The sequence below is a fragment of the Dipodomys ordii genome, unplaced genomic scaffold (genome assembly GCF_000151885.1).
Source record: "Dipodomys ordii isolate 6190 unplaced genomic scaffold, Dord_2.0 Scaffold101, whole genome shotgun sequence".
Classification (NCBI taxonomy): Eukaryota; Metazoa; Chordata; class Mammalia; order Rodentia; family Heteromyidae; genus Dipodomys; species Dipodomys ordii.
Genome location: NW_012267317.1, coordinates 1,562,935 through 1,581,590, shown reverse-complemented (window position 1 = coordinate 1,581,590; position 18,656 = coordinate 1,562,935). Strand labels below are relative to the sequence as shown.

The following is an 18,656-nucleotide window of genomic DNA, read 5'->3' as shown; positions in this document are numbered from 1 at the left end:
CTCAGCACTGCCCACCAGCTCAGCACTCAGCACTGCCCACAGCTCAACACTCAGCACTCAGCACTGCCCACAGCTCAGCACTCAGCACTGCCCACAGCTCAGCACTCAGCACTGCCCACAGCTCAGCACTCAGCACTGCCCACAGCTCAGCACTCAGCACTGCTCACCAGGCCCAATGGGAGCCCACACATTTCATAGCCCACAGTCGGCGAATCTTCACCAATACCTAGGTGAATGCATCATGGCTAGGTTACCCAGCATCACGTTACACATCATGTATTTCTAACCCTCTCCAACTGACCACAGCCACAAGGCAGGACCGCTTATTGCACCAGTTATCTCTTTAGAAAACTGAACCATGGCCAGGCACCAGTAGCTCACACCTGTAAATCCTAGCTGCTCAAGAGACTGAGATCTGAGGATCACAGTTCAGAGCCAGCCTGGGCTGGCTCTCTAATCATCCCCAAACCAGAAGCAAGGCTGTGGACCAACTGGTAGAGTATCAGCCTTGAAGAGAAAGAGCTACAGGAGATCACAAAGCCCTGAGTTCAAGCTCCAGTACAGAAAGAAAAGAAAAGAAAAGGTAGGAAGGAAGGAAGGAGGTAAAGAGAAGAAAAGAGGAAGGAGAAAAGAAAACTGAAGTACGGGCCCAGGATGACCCCGGTATCTACATGAGGACACACGTAGGGAACTCCACACATACCCTCAGATGACTTGATGAGATTCAGTCAGAGCAGAGGTACACCAAAAATACTGTCTGGGCCAGGCACAGTGGCTCACATCTGTAATCCCAGCTCCTCAGCATACTGAGATCTGAGGATTGCAGTTCAAAAGCCAGTGGGGCTGGAAAATTTGTGAAAACCTTATCTCCACTTATCGACCAAAATGCCAGAAGAGGGGGTATGACCCAACCACACAGAGTATGAAAGCTAAGGGACAGCGCCCAGGCCCTGAGTTCAAGCCCCAGTAGGCCTTCAGACCAAGTGTATCAGGCTGTGACATGCAAATGAATTCAGTGTTCACACTCAGTTCCTTGCCAAGGAATCTCATGGATGGATACAAATATTTCAAAATCAGAAGCTGGAAGTGTTTCTTGTCCCAGGCATTTCAGCGAGGAGCACCATCAGACCCGGCGCCCACCAGCCCCGGCACCCAGGGCCTCTGTCACAGTCACCCAGAATGTGTCCACAGCCAGCACCCCTCTGACCTGCTCCCTGAGGAGGGCCAGGGGCCTGAGCCACTTCTGACCAAGCTGTGGGATTCCTTGGCTGGCAGCTGAGTGGCCCGTGTGGTGCGACAGGACGCACAGGGGACAGACGTCACCGGAACCCTGTGTGCGTGTCAGGTAGCGAGAGAGGCTCGCGATTGTGATGTCTGTCTCTCCGGCCCCGCGATGCACATTGGAATTACTGTTGCAGAATGCATTATCATTTCCTTCTGTCCACCCCCAACCCCAACGCGACCTGGGAATAGTTGACATTTCCCCCTCAGAAAATCTTCTCGGCACACAGAGCCCGTGGGGCGTCCGCAGATGTGACTCTGAATTATTTAAAAGATGTTTCCCTAAGAATGCAATTATGATTAGAACCAAAGTCTACGCATTTGGTGCCAGGACGCTCGCACAACTTAGGAATGGCACCGAAAATCAACAAAGCCTCGGTGCGCCTGTGGCTGGTTCAGCCTCCGTGTGGAAAGGAACATGGCTCGGACACCAGCTGCTGACAACGTAAGGGCCATCTGGGTGGCCGCGTGGCTTGCAGGGGAAAGCCTCGGGAAAAACCGCTGACTTCCATGGCCACCCTGGCCCAGGGCACTCCTCATGGAGCCCTGACCCTGGGCACAGGTCACGGACACGTCCTCGTGCCTCTTCTCTCTGCCAGGGAGGGCAGAGAGTGTGGCAGGCCTCACGGGTACCGGCCACGCTCCAAGTCCACAGCTCACACTGTGCCAACTGCCCCCCAATGCACACCTCTGGCATCCAATCCCAATCCCATGCCCAGTGTGGGCTAGAGAGGACCAAAGGTCAACACTGCCTTCAGAGAGCCGAGCACGCGGCCAGAGACGCGGCTTTTACCCACACTGTGCCACACTGGCTGTTACAACGCAAACCCGGAGCTCAGCACTGAGAGGCCCGGCGGAGGTGCGAAGCTGTGGAAAGCAGGGCAGGGATGGGGCCTGGAAGGACGTGGTGTTCAGGCAAACCGGGCCATCTGCTGTGTGTGTGGGCACCGGATGGCAGGCGCGTGGGAAGGCGGCTGGAAAGGTGGCGGGAGAAAGACACGGGCACGGCGGCAGAAGACGCGCAGGGCGGCCGCAGGCGTGGGACTCGCAGTGCGTGTCTCAGCTGCGCGCTCACTGCCTGTAGAAACTGAGCAACCCGACCTGACCGGCACTGCTGTCCCCTTCGGGGGCGCTGCCCGTCGGTGTCCACGAGGCTCCGCTCACCAGTTTTCCAAAAGTTGGCGTCCCATTGATTTCTGCAATTCCCCAAGCCCCGGGGCCATCTGGAAGCCCGAGTGGAGCAGCACCGGGCCTCGAAGGGAGGGGCCGGGCCCAGAGCAGGCGTCCCTCTCTGTGGGCTCGCCGTGTCCAGATCTGATAATAGCTAATTCCACCAAATATTAGAGGGGCTCACATTTAATTAAGGAGTGGCCATGTGCACGCTCTAGACTGGAGGTCCCCACTGCCCCCAAGTCAAAGGCAGGGTCCTCCGGGAAATGCCAATCTCTCCTTATTTCTCCGCTGAACGCCCGCTCTCTTTGAATGCAATTATGGGAACAAATAAAATGGCTTAACTCAACTCCCCTGTGAGACCACCAGCTCTCTGCTGATAAAACGGGTTGTGTGGGCAATCATTAAATGAGAAATCTAATATTTAACTAAATTTAATAGTCTCTTGCTTTGGTGCTTCTCTGTGAAGGGTGGGAGGGAGCTATTCAGATGGAGCCCGGGCCCCCAGCAAGCGATTAGACCATCCTGCTCCCACACGACGCCAGAACACCCCAGTTTGGGCATTGATAAGGGGGTGTTTGGTGACGAGGCTGTGTCCTCCGTAGCTCTGGGCAGGCCCGTGCTGTCTGAAGCCTCCCCTTCTTGCTGGCCATCTCCTGCACCGATGCTCGATGCAGGAGAGCAGGTGAATGCATAAGGACCTCGCGAGCTCTGCAGGCAGAGGCTGACTGACAGCTAGGGGCCCATCTGTGCTCTGCCTTCGCTAATTTCACAGATTTGAGTTCCCATCTTCCCAGCCCTTCACTCGCTGTTCACCTGGCTGAGAGGTGAAGATCACAGTCTCCTGGGGTCGCGGCGGACATGCCGTGAGCAGCAGCTTGGAGATGGACGGCCTCATCAGACCTAGACACTGGTCCCCTCACAATAAGCCTCAGTCTGGGCGTAGCGATGAACTGGCACATATCCCTGGCATTCATTTCATATCAATAGATGTATCAGTAGTCCTTCAAGCTCTAGAAACTCTAGTGTAGATTTGGTAGACATCTGCTTTTGTTTGGGCTGGTTTGCTATATACGTGAGCTTGCCCGCCACTCTGGAAACTTCTGAGAGCCTTGGGATTTCTGAGACTTCCAGAAGGATCTCTCAGGTCTGTTGAGTTTCTTCAAGACTGTCTTGAGGCCAAGGCAGCAGGGCCCTGTGAAGAACAAGGAGAAAGGTTTGGGTAGAGATCTAGCCTCAGACCACTAAAAACTGCTTCATTTCTATAGCACTGCTAATGAACAGACCCTCCCTCCCCAGTGACCAGAAACACATTCACTACACTTCAACTGAGAGGGAGGGGCAGAACACCGATGCCTGGGGGGGGAGGGGATGTGGCCACACAGGCAAACTCTTCCATTTGTGTTAAGTGTATCCAGAGTGGTAGGCAAGATCGCTCGGGCAGGGTGGCACCTTCTCTTGGAGGAGGTGGTGTTGGATAGAGCAGCAAAGGAGGGTTGATGTGTAGGGAGAAGCAGGTGGCAGTGCCGGAGACAGTAGAGAGTGTGCAAGGTAGAAAATGCCAGTCTTTCTGGGTTGGAAGGGCTTCAGTCCAGACTTGCAGCCTCTACATGGGACTCAAAAGCGGATAACAAATGAACTCCCACAAGTCACATAACCCTGTGCGGCGGTGCTCTGTGCTCTGAGTGCTGTGTCGCAGGTCAACACAGCTCTCAGGACTGTGGGGTGACGCAGGCACAGGGCACATGCCCCAGGCACAGTACCTTCCCCGGTCCACCCTCTGTGTGTGGCAGAGGGAGGCCCAGCCGGTCAGACTGCAGACTTCCCTCAGGCCATTCTAGCTCAGACCCCTCCTGACACCACAATCGGTTGTCCCTTCTGGCCTTCTTCCGGAAACACCACTGCGCTGTGGAATTTATTTAGACCCTTACAGCATGGTCTAACATCAGGATTTCTTAAACTCTGCCTACCCAAAACTAGTTTCCTTCTTCTGACTGTACCTTTTTTTAAAAAAATCATAGCTGAATATTGCCAGGCACCAGTGGCTCACAACTGTAATACTAGCTACTCAGGAGGCTAAGATCTGGGGACCAAAGTTTGAAGCCAACCTAGGCAGGAAAGTCTGTGAAATTCTTATCTCCAGTTAACCACCAAAAAGCCAGATGTGGAGGTGTGGCACAAGGTGTAGCATGCCAGCTTTGAGTGAAAAAAGCCAAGTGAGAGATGATGTCCAACCACTTGAAATCATTTTCCATTCTTTATCAGCTCAGGCATGGGGACACGCCCTCCTTCTCCTCCCTGTGGGCTGAGGGCTCCAGAGATACTGATCTATACACACAAACCATTCCCTGCCAGGATCTTCCTGTTACAAACCATAATTTCACCTCCAGTGCACACACCTGTCAGCAGCCCTCCCTGAAGGTAGACATCGCCGTGAAGGGGCGTGACCTTACAGCGGTGACACTGTAATGTTAGCTCACTCTTGACAGCAGTTGCCAAGTCTTGCTTTGATGTGTTGTGCTTCTAGATCTCGACTTGGTAAGTTTTGACCTGTGCCCAGAGTCCTAATGTTTCCCCTACTCTTTCCTGTAAAGTTTCACGGTTTTTGGTCTTACACTGAGGTCTTTGATCCATTTGGAATTGATGCTGGTACAAGGTGCTATATAAAGATCTAGTTTTCATTTTCTGCATGTGGATATCCAATTTTGCCAGCACCATTTGTTGAAGAGGTTGTCTTTCTTCCAGCCTTTGTCTTTGGCTCCCTTATCAAATTATTAGATGACTATAGGTCTTTTCTGGGTCTTCTATTTTGTTCCATTAGTTCTCCGGCCTCCTTTTGTGCCAGTACCAAGCTGTTTTCATTACTATGACTTTGCAATACAGTTTTTGAAGTTTGGTATTGTTATTGTGCCAATACTATTGTGCCTACTAAGGCTTGCTTTGCTATTCAGGGTCATTTGTGGTTCCATATGAAATTTTGGATTGCTTTCTCTATCTCATTGAAGAATGTTGTTAGGATCTTATCCATCCACCAGAAAGAATGATATTATACTATTCATAAGGAAATGGAAAGACCTGGAAAAAATCATACTGAATGAAGTAAGCCAGACCCAGAGAAACACGGGTTGCATGGTTTCCCACATTTGTGATAGCTAGAATGATCCTCTAAACCTGTAAGTAAACACATTTGGTGGTATGCAAGTGCTTACGAATGAATTGAGTGAAGTGTAGTAGACTCTACGGAGAGCTCAAATAGTGTAAGACAGTCGTAGAAATAAGCACCAAGAAATGGGTCCTTGGAAGAGGGTGGGCGGGGCCAAGGGGTGAGGGATAGATAAATGTAGGGGGAATGGAGGGAGAATACAGTCAATGACTCGTGGTACATACCACAAAATTAAGAAGAGTAAGGAAGGCGCAGAGAGAGGTGAGGGGAAGAAAAGATCAAGATGCATTCTGTCCATAAGCTGCTTTGTTAAAGGGCAACTCCTCTGCACAACTTCTTAAAGATGATAAATTTAAAAAATTTTAAAAGCAATTCACCAATTCTAGTTCTCTGAGGGCTGAGACAGCCAAAGCCAGACTCCTTAGGGTGGAAACTCACTTCATAAAGAACCACAAGTCAACCCTCACCTGTAGGATTAGTGACTAGGTCCACAAAAATCTCTGCTGTTTCTTATGTATCAGTTTTGGAATAAAGTGAGCTCATGAGCCTCATGTAAAGCATGAAGACGCCCCAGTGCAGCACCACTCCAGGCCCCTAAACCGGGGGGGGGAGTGCAGGGGGGGGCTTTACACATGGCCAGCCCACTACATATAAAGTGTGGCTTGTGGGACTTGACTATCTCGGAAAACAATCACCAAGTGAGGGTTTCCAGCCTTGTGTTCAAGATCTTTTAAAGAAGGAATGTAAGTCCCATTTGTAGGGAGTAATTTAATCAGGATAATAGCACAGGGTGCCCTCCCCTCCACTCCACTCTACTCCCCGGTCATTGTGACCATCATACTGAATTTGTCCTCACAGACACATAAAACCAACAGTCTTCTTTTTTTTTTTTTTGGCCGGTCGTGGGGCTTGAACTCTGGGTCTGAACACTGTCCCTGAGCTCTTCAGCTCAAGGTGAGCACTCCACCACTTGAGCCATAGCGCCATTTCCAGTTTTCTGGTGGTTCAATGGAGATAAGAGTCTCACGGACTTTCCTGCCCAGGCTGGCTTTGAACTGTGATCCTCAGATCTCCGCCTCCTGAGTAGTAGGATTACAGGCATGAACGGCGCCCGGCTAAAACCAACAGTCTTGAGACGAGTCCTACAAAAGCCCATCCATGCCAGTGGGAAGGAAAGGGCAGAGGCGTCCAGAGCTGGCCTGATGGAGGAGGAAGGGCTCTGCGATCGCAATGTGAGCCATGTAACTTGAGCGAGCTGCTTGCTGGCCAGGCCTCCTGCCTAGTGCAAGAGCAGGGGCCAAGGTCACCTCTAGGACAGGTGCAGGATCCATGTGTAGACACATCAGGACCCACAGGTGTTCAGTAACCATTCAATAGTCTCAGCCACTGTTTTCTCCCTTCCAGAACTCTTCGACCTGGAAACCAATGAGCATGTTTGGAAGGCCATTGGTGACCGGCAGATGCCCAAGATAGAATACAAGAAAATCGAGATCGACGATTACAGTGAGTGCTCCTTTTCTCTCCACCTAGGACTGAGCACGGGAGGCCCAGTCCCGGGCAGAGCCTTCCTGCCTGGCTGCCACCCACCTCTGGCTCACTGTGAGGACAGAGGAACTCCAGCAGGGCACAGCTCCCCCTGGCTCAGGATGCTCGAAGACCAACGCCCACCTCTAGAAAACTCACCACTGTCCGCTTGTGCAGCCCCTCCCTCCCTCCTTAGCCGCTGACAGTGCTCAGGTGACGGTGGTTGTCACCTGTAGCCTGATGAGTAGCCCTGTCGCCCGCCACCTTGTGCCCTTCCTCCTCTCCACCAGCCCACCCAGTCACTCACACAGGCAGCTCTGCACAAGGCACTGAAGACACCAGGCGGGAAGCGCTGGCGGGCAGAGTTCTCCCCTCTCCCCACGGCCACTTCAGCCCCGGAGTCCTTCTGCCCTCAGTCTGCACGGTCCTCCCTGCCTTGCCAGGCCTCTGTGTCCCCTGGCTCAGACGATGCCTGTGGAGGGCACCGGCTGTCTGTCTGTGGGTGCGTGTACTGAGCCCCAAAGTCTCCCCAAGTCCCTCACTCAGAGCCCCCGCTGGCAGCACCTCGAAGGTCATCTGTATCCGTAGCCTACTGCTAGTGCTGGAGGGGAGCTGGCCAGGCTGGAGGAGGAGGGTGAAGGCAGAGCTGTGAGCCTCTCCGGAAGGTGCCATCCCGAGCCATCCCTCCCTGTCCTGTCCAGGGTCAGGGGCGCTGGGATGTTTGTGGGTAGCCTTGTGCTTGACCGCTCAGCCCAGCCGCCCCCCCCCGCAGGCAGGGCAAGGGTCCGCAGGGTGGAAACGCCGTGCACCCCTGTGAGACAAGCGGCCCAGCCCAGGCCCTCCCGCTCCCGAGCTCGTGAATGGATTCACTGGGAGCTGAAAGTAAGAGGCGTGATGTCAGAGCGCGCGTGAGGCGGACCCGTCCACAAGAACTTGAAAGGTCACGGCTTGGGCTTCAGGTCCTGTGGGGAGATGAACTGGACTTATCTGGAGACCAGGAGCGAGATGTTGCAGGAAGCCGTGAAGTGGTACCCCACTTTGGCCACAGAATGTGCCTATGCCGTTGTCTCTACCCTGTTCCCACACCCCGACGTGTCCTCATCCCTGGAGCCCGCAGCTGGTGGCCACACCCACCTTTGCCCAACTCCTCTCCTCTGCACAGCGGCTTCCTGCCCACCCCCCTCTGGTCTCTCCACCTGCCCCACGAGGGAGCTCTGAGTACCAGGGTCGTTCACTCCCCCCCCCTCGCCCCCGAGATGCAGAAGAGCCTCCTGCTGGTGTCCCCGGCTTTCCGGCCCTGCGTCCAGGGCACAGCTCTGCTGAAGGGAAGGAAGTGGCCCAGCCATGGACCCCCTGCTGGCACAGCGGCTCACCCGAAGCCCAGGCAGGCTGCGGAGCTGCTCACGCTTTGCTTTCCACTTCTGCCGCCAGAGGTTCTGGTTGTCTGGGTCAGCCAGGCTGCCCTTCCCGAGGCCCACCCGGGGCTTCTAGGGGCAGAGCCAGCCCAGGCCAGCTTTATGGATGGTGAAGCGATGGAATCCAACGCCGGCCTCTCCCGGCTGAGTCCCCGGGCCACTTTGCAAGGGATTAACATTGAGCCCCAGTCAGTGATGAGAAGCTGTGGGGAAGACCGCCTCGCCCGGTGTGTCTGTGCAGTAACTGCACTGGAAAGCCGCTAATGCCAACTTAATGGCTGCGCCTTTGGTAACCGGGGTTGTAGTTAACGTCAATGAGTAAATTCTCGTTTGACCCAGAAGGATGGTCTGGGGGGTGAGCACAGACTGACGCGGGATAGTTCCTCGAGGTTTGGCTGGCCCTTCTCCACACGAGCACCTCGGGCCCAGCGGCCGGAACAGGGCAGCACCACCTCGCCCCAGTCCTCTCCCGTCAGACCTGCTGGCGCAGGCCCCACACACCGACTGGCAAAGCCGCCTGGCATGGGGCTCCCTGTGGCCCCCACACCAGCACCGTTCTTACCTCAGCGCCCATCCCACTGTCTCCTTCCTCCAACCCACTGTTCCCATTATCCCAGTATTTGGCCCACACAACCGTAGTCGCTTCTGGACACCCTGTTGGCTGTCTGTGTGGAACTCTGCAGAGGGCCGGCCAGCACAGACGGGCTGGCTGTGTTCTCTCCTGTTCACCACTGTCCTGTGCAAGGTTGAGCTTAAGCTTCAGACCAAGCTCGGGCTTGGTCAGGTGACTAGCCCAAGGCCACAGTAAGCCCGTCACTGAGTTGAAGGTCCGGTCATCTCCCTGTGGACTTCCTACTGGGGGCCATCACAGCATTCCCGGCCCAGTGGACGTGGCACAGCATGCAGTGTGCTGTACTGCCCTTCCCAGCTCAGCTGCCCCTCACCAGGTTGCGTTCCGTCTCTTCCCAGGCCTGCCCATGCAGATCCTGAAGCCGGCCACCTTCACAGACACCACCCACTACCCGCTGCTCCTTGTGGTGTAAGTACCGCTCTTCCTTCTCAGGTGCCCACTTTGGGATTCAGAGACACCGTGGAGAGTGAGTTCTGAACACTTAAGGCAAGGTAAGCAGGGCCTGCGATGCTGTTCAGACAGACCTAGCGCCGTGCGCTCACCACCTGGCCTGACCTGACAGTGCTGCTCCTCGGCAGAGAACAGGCTCTGGGCCGCTGCTAGAGGTGCTGCGGTGACAGCACAGCGGCTCCCCCCAAGCAGGCCCTGCTGTCTGCTTCCAGGACAGTGAAGGCAGACAACTGACAACGCGGAGAAACCGCGTGGCAAGCTCGGGAGCGTAACGGGCAGGAGGCAGGCCAGAGAAACAGACAGGACAGCCAGTGCCTCAGACACTGCCTGTGGCGGGCACCTTAGCCGGCTGGCTCCGCACAGCAGGAGCCCTGCGCATCTCCAGAGACTGCCCTAAACCAGTTCTCAGCCAGCATGGTGTCAGGCTCTCCCTGAATTACTGAGCCGGCCTTGAGTGATGGTGAGGCTTACAAATGCCTGGGCGAAGCGGTCTGGCTGACCGCCTCAGTCTCAGCCACGGTCCCCGTCGCCTGGAGCGGCCCCCTGCTAATCCTGGGCTCCACCCTCCGCTGCAGAAGGCTTCACTGCAAGGGGCTCCATCTTACAATCATGCTTCCCTTAAGATTGCTGGTGAGCTGCCACACACACACACACACACACACAGACACACACACACAGACATGGACACTCAGAGAGACACACATGGACACACAGACATGGATACACAGACATAGATACACACAGACATGGGCATACATACACACACAGACATGGACACTCAGAGACCCACACATGGACACACATGCACAGAAACAGACACGCAGAGACACACACATGGACACACAGACATGGGCACACAGAGAAACAGACATGTACACACACACACAGAGAAACATGGATACGCAGAGACACACAGATGGACGGACACACAGACATGGACACGCAGAGAGACACACATGGACACACAGACATGGGCACACACACACAGACATAGACACACACAGACATGTTCTCTCTCAGTCTCTCTCCCTCTCCTTCCTTCTCTCCTCCCTTCCTCACCTACTCTCTCCCTCCTCCCTCCCATCCTCTTCCCCCCTCTTTTCCTCTCTTCCTTTCTCTCCCTCTCTCCCTCTCCCTTCCTCTCCCCCCTCTCCTTCTCTTGCTCTCTCTCCCTCTCCCTTCCTCTCCCTCACACTCCCTCTCTCCTCCCTCTCTCTCTCCCTCTCCCCCTCCCTCTCCCCCTCCCTCTCCCCCTCCCTCTCCCTCTCTCTCTCCCTCTCTTCCTCCCTCTCTCCTCACACTGCTTCCTTTCTCCCATACTAAGCCCAGTTCTCACCACGTTCTAAAAGATGCTCCTGACATCACAAGCAGCGCCCCACCCCCACCCCCGGTGCCCTGGCCTCTCCTGGGATCTTAACGGGAGCCCCCACCCACCCCTGCATCTCTATTGAAAGCTGTTTCCTTCCCCTTCCAAGCAGACCTGGCAGAGCTCTGCAGCATTTGCAAAGAGCCAACACTGCGTCCAATGTCCCATGAGCAGGGACGGGGTGCTGATCAACTCAAAGCGCCCTCGGCCCCAGCAGGCCCAGGCCTGGCCTCCCGAGGGCCTGATGAAGGGTGTGTGCGGCCTGAGCGCCCTCCGCAGCCCTTTCCTGGGAAGGGCGGAGGCTCTTGAGGATCAAGCTGCTACCTCTTCTTTCTTAATGTGGGCACGCTCCGGTCTGGCGCGGCCCCAGTGGGCATGGTTTTTATCACCATAATGAGATACATGCATGTCAGTCCTCAGCCAGCATTTGAGACACCATTGAGACACCGTCCCCCGGAGACGGGACCATCCCCGGTGGCAGGGTGGCCGTGTCTGTGAACAGACGCACACGCGGATGGTCAAGCAGCGTCTCTGGGAAGCATGCTGGCAGAAGCTTCCCGGCGGCTCCCAGTGCACAACACTAGGTGCAGAGTCTTCTGAGAGCCGCCCCATGCCACACACGCCTCTCCACCACCCCCACGGAGGAGGCCCCGGGTGGAGGCCTGGCCGCGATGCTCTGAAGCGAGGAGGGAATGAGGAGGGAAGGGGGGGCGAAATGTCTCCCTGTGTCCCCTTGGCCCCTCACCCACCCCCGGAGGAGGACGGGAGGCCACTGTGCCGGCCTGTGTGCCACTGCTTCAGATTAACCAAAACACAGAATTGTCCAGACCAGAGTGCTGCTGCGGCCGGCCGCGTGCCGGCGCTTGGTTTCCGAGGCCGGGGAGACCAGGCTTGGGACTCACAGCAAAGAGGATTGGAGAGCTCTTCCGTAGTTTCCCCGCCCGTGAAGAAACGTTGTCTGTGCCTGTCCAAGCAGTGCTGAGCTGGGGCCTGGCCCGTGCCCGGGGGCTCTGTGCGCACTCGGTCCCCATCGCCCAAGGGCTGTGTGGAAGGCCCACTCGCTCGGCCTGGGCTCCAGAGAGCCACGGGACGGGAGTCCCCGGAGCAGCTGCAGCCCACCCGCACGCTGAAGCCCGGCCCTCTTCTCCAGGGACGGCACTCCGGGCAGCCAGAGCGTGGCGGAGAAGTTCGAGGTGACCTGGGACACAGTGCTGGTGAGCAGCCACGGGGCGGTGGTGGTGAGGTGTGACGGCCGGGGCAGCGGCTTCCAAGGAACCAAGCTCCTGCACGAAGTGAGGCGGCGGCTGGGCGCGCTGGAGGAGAGGGACCAGGTGGAGGCCGTGCGGTGAGCAGCCCGGCAGGCCGGGGGGGGGGGGGGGGGGGGGGGGGTGTAAGGTTCGCTGCCGGTGCAGATGTTGTACGTGGAACTGGCTCACATCAGGTGGTGTCCAAAGCGAGGCGTGAGAGAGAGAGTCAGGAGAGCCCTCCTCCAAGCCCGTGCCTGGTCACCTGTGGCGAGGCGGCTTGTGTGTTGAGCTGGTCAGCGTGGGGCAGTGGCACGGGCACTGAGCGAGGTCCGCCCACCTCGCCGAGGCCACCAGCCCTGACCTGTGCCCACACGCCTTTGCTGTCCATTGCCACGGGGGGGGGGGAAGGACAGAGGGACTGTGAGTGGGAGTAGGGGCGGGGCACGGGGCACCCCCGTGCTGAGTGAGTGGGTGCCAGACCTCCCACGCACTACTGAGGACGGGAAGAGCCAGGGCAAAGGACCGGGCGCTCAGAACCATTGACTGAAGTTGATTGCTGTCCTGGAAAAGACAAAGAGCCTGAGGGCTGTGTGCCGGGCTACAGCTGGCCCCAGTCCGCCTTCTTTAGGATCTGGCCCTGTGGTTTCACCACTGAGGAAGAAGGATGCAGGGCCACCGGGAGGCTAGACATGACAGCCGCTCTGTCACCCTGACTTCCGGAAGGTCACTAGTCCCCACAGCCCCTCCCATTGCCGTCCACCCGATGCTGTCCTCCCACAGCCCCGGGCCCCTGTCCATGACCAGCGGACAGAAGATTCCTCTGTGCGGGGCACGAGACCGTGACAAGAGCCGCACGTAGATAGGGTGGACAGAAGGGAACCACCCAGCCTGGAAAGGCCACGGAGAGGACAGGGCCGGTGGCCAGCCTGGAAGGCAGGGCAGGGGCTTTCCAGACAGAAAATGGGAGGTGCAGTCCCAGCCACGTCACGTGAACGCGGGAAGGGGTGAGGCCCAGCCAGACACACAGAGGCGGGAGGCGGGAACAGGCAGGGGTGACGAGGAGGTGGCCGGTGCATGCAGTCAGATAACCGTCAGAGAGGGCAGGCAGCGCTCGGCGGTGCAGTGCTGTGTCCCAGGGGGGCGTGAAGGCTGCCATGGCTGAACCCGGGTCCTTGGCAGGCTGGCTGGTGCAAGAACGGGCCCTCCAGGGCCTAGGGCGCTATGCCCTGTCTGTCTAGAATGGACACGCGATAAAAGTGAGCCCAACCAGCGGGCAGAACTACAGGAAAACAGGAAGTGGGGAGAAACGGGAGCCCCAGGGAAGCCGGCCCACAGGAGGCTCCCACGATGGGGCGCACACAGACGTAGCCGCATTGCCGTGGGAGCCTGCAGACCATGGGACCCAGCCACGCCAGCCTGGACAGCAGGCTGGCCACGCCCAAGGCACAGACCGGGCAGGACCTGAGGAGGGGGGGGGGAGCAAGTCTGCACGCTGTGGGTGTAAGGCTCCTCCTACAACAGGACCCAGGGGCTGAGGACTGGACCCGGCCAGGAAGCCCAGCTGCCCGCCCCACCCCACCCCGCCCCGCCGTGCAGCTCAGAACCGGAGCTCTGACTCCCCAGAGCCACTCGGGTTCCAGGAGGGGCCCACAGCAGTGGGTTTCCTACGGCCAGGGGGTGCCTGCTGCTGGGCAGTTTTATACACCTGGAAGGTCTCTCTCACACACACACACACACACAGGCTCAGGCGTGGCAAAGGTGGTTGAGTTTTATAATCCCAGGGTGCACTGTCATTTAAAGAGAGGCGTTCCTGCCTGCCGAGGTGCTGGCAGAGCTGTGGTCCATGGGGTACTAAGCACATCCACACCAGCACTGAACCCTGTGTCTTCCCCCACCACCTTGCAGGACCATGCTGAAGGAGACATACATCGACAAGACGCGGGTGGCTGTGTTTGGGAAGGTGAGTCTGGCCGTCTTCTGTCTGATCTGTCGGATGAGTGGAGTTGCAGGACCTCCAGGCTCCACCTGGGTCTTGAGGCCACGTGGGAGGGGGCCTGGGTAGAGGCTTAGGTCCCGTTGGCTGACACACAGCCGACCCTCATCGGATGACCTGGGAGCAATGGCCGGAGCTCCGTGGCAGCCCTGGCCCCCACCTGTACCTGTGGCCACCGCACTGCTCCCTGGTTCTCTGAGTCTACTGCTGTCTCCCACCAAAATGTACCCCTCCATGTGCCCTCTGCCCTGTCACCTTAGCCATCCTCAAGACCTGCAGCCCCTCCGCCTGCCCCGGCAGCCCTGAGGGCCCGGCACAGGGCTGCTGTCGTGCTAGCCGGGACACGCTCTGAGGTGGACTCTCCCTGCCAGCCCCAGTCATCAGCACCTGCCATGAGGCCTCACCACTCATGCAGACCTGGTCGGAGATGACCCATGCTGCCCGGTGTTCTCTCTGGACCGCTCAGATCGCATACAGGGACTGGCCTTGCCTGCAGACATCTGCATGCATGCTTACACTCATGTTGTCTTCACCGGAAGCTGGAAGGCAGGTGGGAGGGAGGCTGTGCAGCACGCTGGATTGGGACGCTGGGTCGGCCAGCCTCCTGCCGGCCGCGTGTTTCCAGCCATCACCTCTCTTCATCGCGCTCGCTCGGCAGGAAGCATCTCATCACGAATCCTGGGCGCGGACGTGTTTGCTTTGCACCTCCTCTAACTGAGCTGAACACACTTTTAAAGTTAAAATTTTGCGTAAGTCCCTGGCTGTGTCCAAGGCTGGTCTTGTGATCTGTTGTGGCCTCTCTTCTCTCTCTCAACGTCCCAGGATTACGGTGGCTACCTGAGCACCTACATTCTCCCGGCCAAGGGCGAGCACCAGGGCCAGCTGTTCACCTGCGGCGCTGCCGTCTCTCCCATCACAGACTTCCACCTCTACGGTAAGGCCCCAACGAGACCCACAGCATGCCCGCCCCACGGCCTTCTCCTGCGGAAGAAAGGGTCCTTCATTCTGAGTGAAAATGCTCATTTCTGCAGGCCATGTGGTCAGCTCACAAGGCCAGCAGAGCTGGTGGCCCTGCTGGCGGGAGTGGGGTTAGAAAGCCTCCCCTGCCACCCGCCCGTGGCCCTTCCCCCCCAGGACCGCCTTTCCTCTGCTGCCAGCGTGTTCTTGGTGGGCCTCTGAGAAGGGAGAAGGGCTGGGTGGTAAAGACCTCTAAGGGGTGTGGATTCTGCATCTTCCACACTCCCACACCCAGCACACACACATGCACGCGCACACAGTGCATTCCCAGCCATGCATCCGCACACTCACGCTCATCTGCTACCAGACGACAATTCAACAGAGGTCAAAGCAAGCTCACCCTCCCCCTGGCCAAGGCCTGTGCCAAGTGCTGTTGTTGGGGTCCAGTCCGGACAGAGGAGGCCACTCGGGGGTGACTGAGCTTGCGCGTTCCTCCTGCCAGCCCCGTTTTCTGGTGGGGCGTGGTTTGGGAACACACACACCATGTGGGGTGTTTTGGATTTTTGTGCACGGAGGTCTTTTCTGTGGCTCTGAGCAGAAAGGCCGGGCACCAGGGGTGGAGGCCCTGAGCCTCGAGGTGCGTGTGGAGGGCATTGCGTGTGCTCTGTGGAACCTGCAGGAGTCTGGCTCGTCCTTTGGCTTGCCACAGCCCGTCGCTCATGCTGTGGGCCCCATGGGGCAATCCAGGTCCCCCTCGCTCCAGCCTCACGACAGCTCCTCCTCACAGATGCTCTTTCTAGGGCAAATGTCCACCTACACTTCTATAAGACTGCTCTTGGGTCAGCATCCGGATAAGAGTAATTTTCCAGCCAGGTGCCCATGGCTCATTCCTGTCATCACAGGTGCTCAGGAGGCTGAGATTGGAGCCAGCCCAGGCAGAAAAGTCCGAAAGAACCTATCTCCAATTAACCAGCACAGGGCTGGCTCAATGGTAGAGCACTAGGCTTGAGCAGAAAAGCTAAGCAAGAGCAAGAGGCCCTGAGTTCAAACACCCCAGTACCAGCACACACATGCACACATGCGCACACACGCACGCGCGCGCACACACACACGTGCGCGCACGCCAAGAAAATCGAATGGGAATTGTTAGGAAGAGGCTGTCCCATTCATTCGTTCATTCGGATGCTCATCCAGCAGGCTCCGAATGGCCCCCATTTTGCTGTAGTGATAGAGCGCCCTGGCGTGGAAGGTCCCCAGCCCCTCCCCCAGCGCGTGGGCTGCCCCTGTGCTGCCCGAGGGTGGGCACTGACCTCCCGTTTCTGTGCAGCGTCGGCATTCTCTGAGCGCTACCTGGGCCTCCACGGACTCGACAACAGGGCCTATGAGGTAGGTGGGGCGCAGCTGCATGCGTGGGAGTCGCCCCTCCTCCCCTTCCCTGCCCCCTCCGCCCACCCTCCCCCCCAGGGCCTCTGTAACTCGGCCATCAGAGCCCAGCCTAGGGAACCCCAAGGCCACCCTTTGACCACGCGTGAGCAGTGTGTGTGTGTGTGTGTGCACATGTGTGTGTGTGTGGCCTCCCGCTGCCGTGGTACAGACCATGCATGAGCTATGTGTGTGTGCACATGTGCGTGTGTGCGTGTGTGTGCACTTGTGCATATGTGTGGCCTCCTTCCGCTGCCGTGGTACAGACCATGCGTGAGCTGTGTGTGTGCACATGTGCGTGTGTGTGCGTGTGTGTGCACTTGTGCATATGTGTGGCCTCCTTCCGCTGCCTCGGTACAGACCATGCGTGAGCTGTGTGTGTGCGCACATGTGTGTGTGTGCACACGTGCGTGTGTGTGTGTGCACATGTGCATATGTGTGGCCTCCTTCCGCTGCCGCGGTACAGACCACGCATGAGCTGTGTGTGTGTGCGCACATGTGTGTGTGTGCACATGTGCATATGTGTGGCCTCCTGCTGCCACAATGCAGACCACGCATGAGCTGTGTGTGTGTGTGTGCACATGTGCATGTGTGGCCTCCTTCCGCTGCCACGGTACAGACCACGCATGAGTTGTGTGCATGTGTGTGCATATATATGTGCATACACACGTTCATGTGTGGCCTCCTTCAGCTGCCGTGATACAGACCACATGTGAGCTGTGTGCATGTATGTGCACATGGGCATGTGTGTGGCCTTCCGCTGCTGTGATGAAGACCACGCATGAGTTGTGTGTGCGTGTGTGCACGCATGTGTGCATTGTGTGGCCTCCTTCCACTGCTGCGATGCAGACCATGCATGAGCTGTGTGCGTGTGTGTGCATGTATGTGGCCTCCTTCAGCTGCTGCAATGCAGACCACGTGTGAGTTGTGTGTGCATGTATGTGCACACACGTGTGCATGGGTGTGGCCTCCTTCCACTGCTGCGATGCATGAGCTGTGTGTGTGCATGTACGTGGCCTCCTTCAGCTGCTGAGATGCAGACCACACGTGAGCTGTGTGTGTGTGTGTGTGCACGTGCGTGTGTGTGGCCTCTTTTCACTGCTGTGATATAGACCACACATAAGCTGTGTATGTGCGTGTGCGTGTGCATGGCTTCCTTCCACTGCCATGATGCAGACCATGCATGAGCTCTGTGTGTGTGTACATATGTGTGTATGTGGCCTCCTGCTGCTGCCAAGATGCAGACCACGCGTGAGCTGTGTGTGTGTGCATATGCTCGGCCTCCTTCCATTGCTGAGATGCAAGCCCAAGACCCGTGTGAGGGAGGGGGAAGGCTGAGAGTGTGCTGGGCCCGCCCGCCCGCTCCCTGCCCCTGGGGCTGTGGTCCTTTGGGAGGGAGACCTGTGATGGAGAGTGCTCCACCCCTGGACACTGAATGTCCCTAACTAGGCAGGGTGTCACACAGGGTCATGTGGGTGTCACACAGGGTCATGTGGGTGTCACAGGGCCATGTGGGTGTCACACAGGGCCATGTGGGTGTCACGCAGGGCCATGTGGGTGTCACGCAGGGCCATGTGGATGTCACACAGGGCCATGTGGGTGTCACAGGGCCATGTGGGTGTCACATGGTCATGTGGGTGTCACACAGGGCCATGTGGGTGTCACCCAGGGTCATGTGGGTGTCACACAGGGCCATGTGGGTGTCACACAGGGCCATGTGGGTGTCACACTCGGTCATGTGGGTGTCACACAGGGCCATGTGGGTGCCACAGGGCCATGTGGGTGTCACACAGGGCCATGTGGGTGTCACACAGGGCCATGTGGGTGTCACGCAGGGCCATGTGGGTGTCACACAGGGTCATGTGGGTGTCACACAGGGTCATGTGGGTGTCACATGGTCATGTGGGTGTCACATGGTCATGTGGGTGTCACACAGGGCCATGTGGGTGTCACGCAGGGCCATGTGGGTGTCACCCAGGGTCATGTGGGTGTCACACAGGGCCATGTGGGTGTCACACAGGGCCATGTGGGTGTCAC

At 57.6% G+C, this 18,656-nt stretch overlaps 1 protein-coding gene across 1 annotated transcript in view; it reads left to right on the top strand.

Annotated features, from left to right (window-relative positions):
* The window catches only part of Dpp6 (dipeptidyl-peptidase 6), a 196,405-nt gene that overhangs the window by 174,821 nt on the left and 2,928 nt on the right, over positions 1–18,656 (top strand). Inside the window, exons 18-23 of the mRNA XM_013027211.1 lie at positions 7,019–7,117; positions 9,523–9,592; positions 12,151–12,345; positions 14,153–14,207; positions 15,063–15,174; positions 16,525–16,583. Coding sequence (XP_012882665.1) covers positions 7,019–7,117; positions 9,523–9,592; positions 12,151–12,345; positions 14,153–14,207; positions 15,063–15,174; positions 16,525–16,583 — 590 coding nt within the window. The remainder of the gene's footprint in view (positions 1–7,018; positions 7,118–9,522; positions 9,593–12,150; positions 12,346–14,152; positions 14,208–15,062; positions 15,175–16,524; positions 16,584–18,656) is intronic.